We start from the raw sequence: 6765 nt of genomic DNA, 5'->3' as shown, positions 1-6765 counted from the left end.
GCGTGCTGACACTGGGCAGAGGCTCGGTGACACTGGGCAGAGGCGTGGTGACACTGGGCAGAGGCGTGGTGACAGTGGGCAGAGGCTCGGTGACACTGGGCAGAGGCGTGGTGACACTGGGCGGAGGCTCGGTGAGCGGCAGCACTGGGCGGAGGCAGCTCTCAGGGCTGCTTTAAGCCTCTCTCTTCAAGCACTCGCGAATAGTCCTGGTGGTGCTTATATGCTGGGTTTGAAGAGGGATGCAGGAGGAAAGCGAGCGTTCTGGTCCATTCCTGGGCCCCAACCATGTGGTTACTCTTTTTTTTCTTTTTTGTCAATCCTGGGTCTTGAACTCAGGGCCTGAGCTGCTTTGGCTCAAGGCTAGCACTCTACCATGAGCCACAGCACCACTTCCGGCTTCTTCTATGCATGCGGTGCTGAGGACGCCGTGCATGCGAGGCGAGCACTCTCCCTAAGCCACACTCCCAGCCCGTTATTTACTCTTGAGACCAGTTCCTGCTAGGGCTCTGGCCCTGGGCAGAATCAGCCAGGGGAGCCATGATGACTGCTTGTGGGAAATGTCGCTCGGGGATTAGCTCAGCTGGAAGGCAGGACAGGTGCCGGGGGCCACAGCAGAGCCACGGCCCTGAGGACCAGGCAGGGCCCAACCTCACTGCTGGGCCACCGAGCCCAGCACCACAGGCACGGGGTGTGTGCCCTGGGCTGTGCCCTTGGTGCCCTCTAGCCCTGCCTGTAAGCTGTGCCTCCAGCCCCACCCCAGCCTCGGCCTGCCAGCGCTGGTGGCTAGGGCTGCCCCAGGATTTACGACAGTCCAGGTGTCCTGGCCCAGGCCCCGGGCCCCAGCGTGCGTTATCCACAGCTGACGCTTGCTGGGCCTTGCGTTCCGTCCAGAGAGGGGAGGAGGCTGGCGGAGGGCACAGAGCAGGTGCCCGCCGCAGGGTGGCCTCGGAGGCCCCGACTCTCGGGCGCTGCCCTGATCTTCCCACGCCTGCAGTCACACCTTTGTCACGGACTTCTCGGGGACATTGCCCAGGCCTGGAGTCATGTGTTTGTCACGGCTGCTTGGCTGTGGGCGAGGGCACACGGCCTCCTGTCTTCGGTCCCAGCGGGCATGGCCTTAGCCTTGCTGTTCCCACTGCCTCCATGCTCAGGGCTCCGCCCTCCAGTCTCCAGGTCTGGCCTCCCTCTTCGCTGCCTCTGTGGTCCCCAGGCCTCGCCCCCTGCCCCAGCCCCAGCCTGAGGCCAGACCTGCCGGCCTCCACCCCGACTTCGCCGCGGGGCCTGGGCCGCCTGGCGCCGAGTGTGCGCACTCAGCCTGGGCACCTGCATCCTCTCTGTGCAGGGCCCAGCTGGGCCTGGGCTGCCAGCCCCCGGCCAGAGCCAGCACAGCTGAGAAGTTCCTGTTCTTTTCCACCATGCCCTGGCCTTCCCCGGGTTCGGGGAAATAGAAAGTTCTGTTCTGGGAACCCTCTGTCAGGGCCAGGGGAGGTGGGTCCCGTCGGGTCCAGGCCAGCCCCAGGTAACGGCTGACTTCCTCCTAAGCAGTTGGCCTCCTCCATCCTGCTGGCAAGGGCGGGAAGCTGTGCCCTGCGTGTGGCTGCGTTGTCTGAGGGGTGGGGAAGGGCAGAGCAGCTGGGGGCCCCGCACGCGGCCCCCGGCCCCCAGCTGGGTGGCAAGTCTAAAAATGCCCTGTAAACTACAGTGCACGTGGCGCGCACGCCCGACGCGTGTGCAGAGCGCACAACCCGCTACTTCCCTCCGTCCTCCTAAAAATGCCCATCTAGGAGCTGCTTTGGGGACAGATTTGAGAATCTGTGGCTGCCCTGTCCCCTGGGGCTAGCCTGCACCGTGTGTGCCAGGTCTTGGCAGGACAGTGGCCGGTGGGCTGGGCCAAGCACCCCCAGGAAGGCCGCAGGCAGAGCTGGAAGGAGGAAGGAGGCTATGCGGGCTGACTTCCGGTGGAAGACAGCTGGCCAGTGCTTGGGGCAGTTGTAGGCCCATTGATTTTGTAGGGGCAGGTGAGGTGGGGCAGCGGACCACACGCCTGACCCCCCTCTCCTGACCCCCACCCCTCCCCTGACCCCCCTCCTCTGACCCCTCCCCTTCCCTCCCCTGACCCCTCCCCTCCCCGCCCCTGATGACCCTCCCCTCCCCTGACCGCCCTCCCTGCCCCTCCCATGACACCAGCAGGACACTGAGGAGGTGGAGGGGGATGGTGAGCCCCCGGCAGGCCCACAGGAGGCCTCTGCAGCGGGACCCAGGCGCAGGCTGTGGCTCGCCCCCCGGTTCTGGATCACCGCGCACTGGCTGCTGGTGGCCGCCGGGCGGATGCTGGCCATCACACTGCTGGCGCTGGCAGGTACCTGAGGGGTGGGCGGGGGCGGGGATCCTGGGCTGGCCAGTGCTGGGGCCGCTCCCTGCGCTCCCTCCCCGCTGGCCGTTGGCTGGTGGACGCCAGCGTACCTCGCCTCCGCCCTGCAGGTATCGCCCAACCCTCGGCCTTCTCTAGCGTCTACCTGCTGCTCTTCCTGGCCGTCTGCACCTGGTGGGCCTGCCACTTTCCCATCAGCCCGCTGGGCTTCAGCGCTCTCTGCGTCATGGTGAGCTGCTTCAGTGCCGGCCATCTCCTCTGCCTCTACTGCTACCAGATGCCCATTGCACAGGCTCTCCTCCCGCCGGACGACCTCTGTGCCAGGTGAGGGCTCCCGAACCGCCTCAGGCCTGCCCTGGCCTGTCCGAGTCTTGGCTGCACCATCTCTGGGGCCTGTGGTCAGTGACATGCCCTCTCTGGGCAGGTTGTTCGGTCTCAAGGACTTTGTGGGTCCCACCAACTGTTCCAGTCCCAATGCCCTGGTGCTGAACACCAGCCACGACTGGCCGGACTACGTGAGCCCCGGCATCCTGCTGCTGCTCTACTACACGGTCACCTCGCTCCTGAAGCTCCGTCGGCGTCGCCCCTTGGACCAGGTGAGCACCTCTTACCCTGCCTCGCATGCCGGGGTCTGCGCAGCCTGCTGGAGGTGTGGGCTGAGCTCGGGGCCATGACTTGCAGAGGAAGGAAGTGGCCAGCGAGGATGAGCAACATGAGCTGGAGCTGGATCAGCTGGAGCGGGGGACCCAGGGCCAGCCCGGCGCTGCCGCTGGAGATGGGGAGGCCACGCAGGTGAGCAAGTGGCCAAGGGGGTGTGCCAGCCACCTGCGGCGGCCCGCTCACCCACCTCTCCTCACAGTGCCCAGTGCCCACATCCACGGGGCCCGACACCAGCAACTGCATTGTGCACGACCTGACCGGCCAGAGCCCCATCCGGCAGCGCCCCGGTGAGTAGGCGCTCTTGAAGCCAGGGTGTCTGGATCCCTCTCCACCTGTGGGCAGGGCTGGTGCTGCCCCCCAGTGGCCGCCAGGTCCTCTGCACCCTCTAACCTTCTCATGCTGTGCCCTCGAGGCCATCTGCAGCCATGTAGCTGCTCCCGGCACACGCGGAGGGGCTCCAGCATCCCCTGGACCACGTGGCCCCGGGAGAAGCAGCCGCGGGAGGCTGTTACTCCACAGTGCCGTGGAGAGGGCTGGGACGGGTGCCTGGGTTTCTCTCCTCACTGTGAGCTTTGTTCTCTGTTGTGGGATTTGTCCTCTGTTGAAGTGTACGTGGTCACGGCCCTCCCTGGGAAGGGGGTAGGATGCTCCTGTGTATCCTGGCCCTTCAGGGCCTTGTAAAGCGCAGACAGCAGGGCTGTTTCCTGCCCCGTGCTCCGCCCTGGCCGTGCGCTGGGCCACACTGCTCTCGGGCAGCACCGTGGGGCCTCGTGGGCTGTGGGAGTGGACCCCCAGGTGCCAGCCTCTGCCCCGCCCCTAGTGCACCCCAGGCTGGCTCAGCCAAGAGAGACGTCGCCACTGCACGGCCTGGGCCACCTCATCATGAACCAGAGCTACGTGTGCGCCCTCATTGCCATGATGGTGAGAGGGGGGCCTGGGGCCCCGAGGTTCCCCGGGTCCCCAAGGTCCCCCGAGGCTCCCCGAGGTCCCTGAGGCTCCCCGAGGCTCCTCGAGGTCCCCTGAGGTCCCCCGAGGCTCCCCAAGGTCTCCCAGGTCCCCCCCGAGGCTCCCCGAGGTCCCCCGAGGTCCCCCGAGGCTCCCCGAGGTCCCCCGAGGTTCCCGAGGGGCAGTGCGCTGGGAGGGGGTGGGGCGGGGCTGGAGACAGGCCCAGCATCCGTCCAGCAGACATGGGCTCCGACTGCTGCACAGAGAGCTGTGTGCATGTGTGTGCGCGCGCGCGTGTGTGTGTGTGTGCACACGTGCATGCGTGCATGCGTGCCTCACTAGGACCTGTCTGCGTTGGTGGGCCGGGGAGCTGGACCGGGCACCCTAGGCAGCCCCTGCCCATGCCCTTCCGCCCAGGTGTGGAGCATCACCTACCACAGCTGGCTGACCTTTGTGCTGCTGCTCTGGGCCTGCCTCATCTGGACGGTGCGCAGCCGTCAACAGCTTGCCATGCTGTGCGCGCCCTTCCTCCTGCTCTACGGGCTGACGCTCTGCTGCCTGCGCTACGTGTGGGCCATGAAGCTGCGTCCCGAGCTGCCCACCACCCTGGGCCCCGTCAGCCTCCACCAGCTGGGGCTGCAGGACACTCGCTACCCCTGCCTGGACCTCGGCGCCATGGTACGTACGTCGCTACGTCGGATGGTGCACCTGAGCTGAGGTCTGCTGCTGACCTGCTCGCTCGGTGGGTAGAAGCTCCAGGCGAGTAAGCTCTGTCCGGCGGTCACCTGTGGTACAGAGTCCCGGCAGGCCCCACAGCCACGCAGACATTGGTGTTCTGGTGTGCTGAACGTTGCTGCACTCTGGGGGCCAGCGCTGTGTCCTCTGGGATGAAGTACCGTGTGCATCACAGCGTGTGTGCTGCCCCGGTCTCTGGCGCTTGTGCCAGGTCAGGGTGTCCAGGCCACCTGGAGAGGGATGTCCCCAGGAAAGACAGGAGAATACCAGCGCCTTTGTGTCTGCCACCAGGCCCACTGACTGTAATTATTCCATTGTGAGACTGGGGAGCCTCTTTGCACACTTAAGAGTGTTTTAATGTACGTGTGTGTGCGTCTCTGTGATGAGACTGAATGTGAGAACCTGTAACCTCATGTGCATCATTTCATGTGAGCTTGTGCTCATCTATATGAGTGTGTCAGACATGACCGTGTATGTGCCCGTCCCATGTGTGAGTCTGTGTACAGAGGTGACTGGGTGAGTGTGGGTCAGCCCAGCGAGGTCCTCCATGGTGCCCGGTCGCTGGGCCGGGCTCTTAGGTGAGGCCTGGGTCCTGGAAGCCCCCTGTACTTGTTGCAGCTGCTCTACATGCTGACCTTCTGGCTCCTGCTGCGCCAGTTTGTGAAGGAGAAGCTGCTGAAGAGGGCGAAGCCGGCCGCCGCGCTGTTAGAGGTCACGGTGGCCGACACAGGTGAGAGGCGGGCCGAGGCGGGTGGCCGGCAGGGGCCCCTGGTCGCCCGAGGCCATCCTCTTCCTCCGGCCCGGCCCCCAGAGCCCACGCGGATGCAGATACTGCTCCGGAGCCTGGGGGAGCTGGTCACGGGCATCTACGCCAAGTACTGGATCTACGTGTGTGCCGGCATGTTCATCGTGGTCAGCTTCGCCGGCCGCCTGGTGGTCTACAAGATCGTCTACATGTTCCTCTTCCTCCTGTGCCTCACCTTGTTCCAGGTGCCTGGTGGGCCGCACCGGGCCGGCGGTGGGCTGAGGCGCAGCCCCCCACGCCCCGGCTCACAGTCCCCCACCCGCAGGTCTACTACAGCCTGTGGCGGAAGCTGCTGCGCGTGTTCTGGTGGCTCGTGGTGGCCTACACCATGCTGGTGCTCATCGCCGTGTACACCTTCCAGTTCCAGGACTTCCCCGCTTACTGGCGCAACCTGACCGGCTTCACGGATGAGCAGTGGGTCCAGGCCCCGGCACGCCCGCACCCTTCCGCCCGCCGCGGCCGCGGTGGACCCTGGGTCCGGCTGGCCAGGGCACTGACAGGCCTCTCCCGCCAGGCTGGGGGACCTGGGCCTGGAGCAGTTCAGTGTGTCGGAGCTCTTCTCCAGCATCCTCATCCCTGGCTTCTTCCTGCTGGCCTGCATCCTGCAGCTGCACTACTTCCACCGGCCCTTCATGCAGCTCACCGACCTGGAGCATGTGTCCCCGCCCGGCACCCGGCGCGCACGCTGGGCCCGCAGGTGCGGTCCCGGGCCACGAGGGAGGTTCAGAGCCTGACCGTAGCTTCTGCCTTCCACATGGCCCTGTGGGGGTCAGGGGCATTAGATGGCGTGGGCCGGGTGCGGGGCCCGGGCTCAGGGACCACTCGGTCTAGGCAAAGGCCCTGCCACGTCCGGGGCCCATGCAGCCATCCTGGCCCCCGCGTGGGGAGCTCGGCGGGCACGGGGGGGGGGCGGCGTGTGAAGGAGGAGGAGGAGGCTGGGGCAGGCTGGCAGTGACCGCTGGCTCTGGACTCTTGTCCAGGCAGGACACTGTGAGTGAGACCCCTCTGCTGCAGCAGGAAGAGGAGCTGGCCTTCAGGGAGGATGGCCCCCTCCACACCTCACAGGCCGCTGAGGGTGAGGGAGCCGCCGCCAGCCCCAGCCCTGGCCTGGGTCTCCCATGCCAATCCTGCTGTGGGCCTGGAGGCTGGTCTCCCTCACTGTCCTCCCCCTTCCCCTCATGCCCCCCACCATCCCTCCCTCCCCCTCACGGCCCCTCCTCCCCCCTCCCCGTCCTTCCCTCCCCCTCAA

The 6765-nt window shown here is 66.3% G+C and overlaps 1 protein-coding gene across 1 annotated transcript in view; it reads left to right on the top strand.

The window, feature by feature from the left end:
* The window catches only part of Piezo1 (piezo-type mechanosensitive ion channel component 1), a 55640-nt gene that overhangs the window by 31729 nt on the left and 17146 nt on the right, over positions 1-6765 (top strand). Inside the window, exons 11-23 of the mRNA XM_013012725.1 lie at positions 1211-1302; positions 2191-2359; positions 2482-2695; positions 2796-2967; positions 3053-3163; positions 3231-3318; positions 3852-3952; positions 4394-4654; positions 5330-5441; positions 5523-5701; positions 5782-5930; positions 6031-6213; positions 6497-6591. Coding sequence (XP_012868179.1) covers positions 1211-1302; positions 2191-2359; positions 2482-2695; positions 2796-2967; positions 3053-3163; positions 3231-3318; positions 3852-3952; positions 4394-4654; positions 5330-5441; positions 5523-5701; positions 5782-5930; positions 6031-6213; positions 6497-6591 — 1926 coding nt within the window. The remainder of the gene's footprint in view (positions 1-1210; positions 1303-2190; positions 2360-2481; positions 2696-2795; positions 2968-3052; positions 3164-3230; positions 3319-3851; positions 3953-4393; positions 4655-5329; positions 5442-5522; positions 5702-5781; positions 5931-6030; positions 6214-6496; positions 6592-6765) is intronic.

The sequence above is a fragment of the Dipodomys ordii genome, unplaced genomic scaffold, assembly GCF_000151885.1.
Source record: "Dipodomys ordii isolate 6190 unplaced genomic scaffold, Dord_2.0 Scaffold18, whole genome shotgun sequence".
Lineage (NCBI taxonomy): Eukaryota > Metazoa > Chordata > Mammalia > Rodentia > Heteromyidae > Dipodomys > Dipodomys ordii.
The sequence above is the reverse complement of the archived record's forward strand: the minus strand, read 5'-3'. Positions and strand labels throughout refer to the sequence as shown.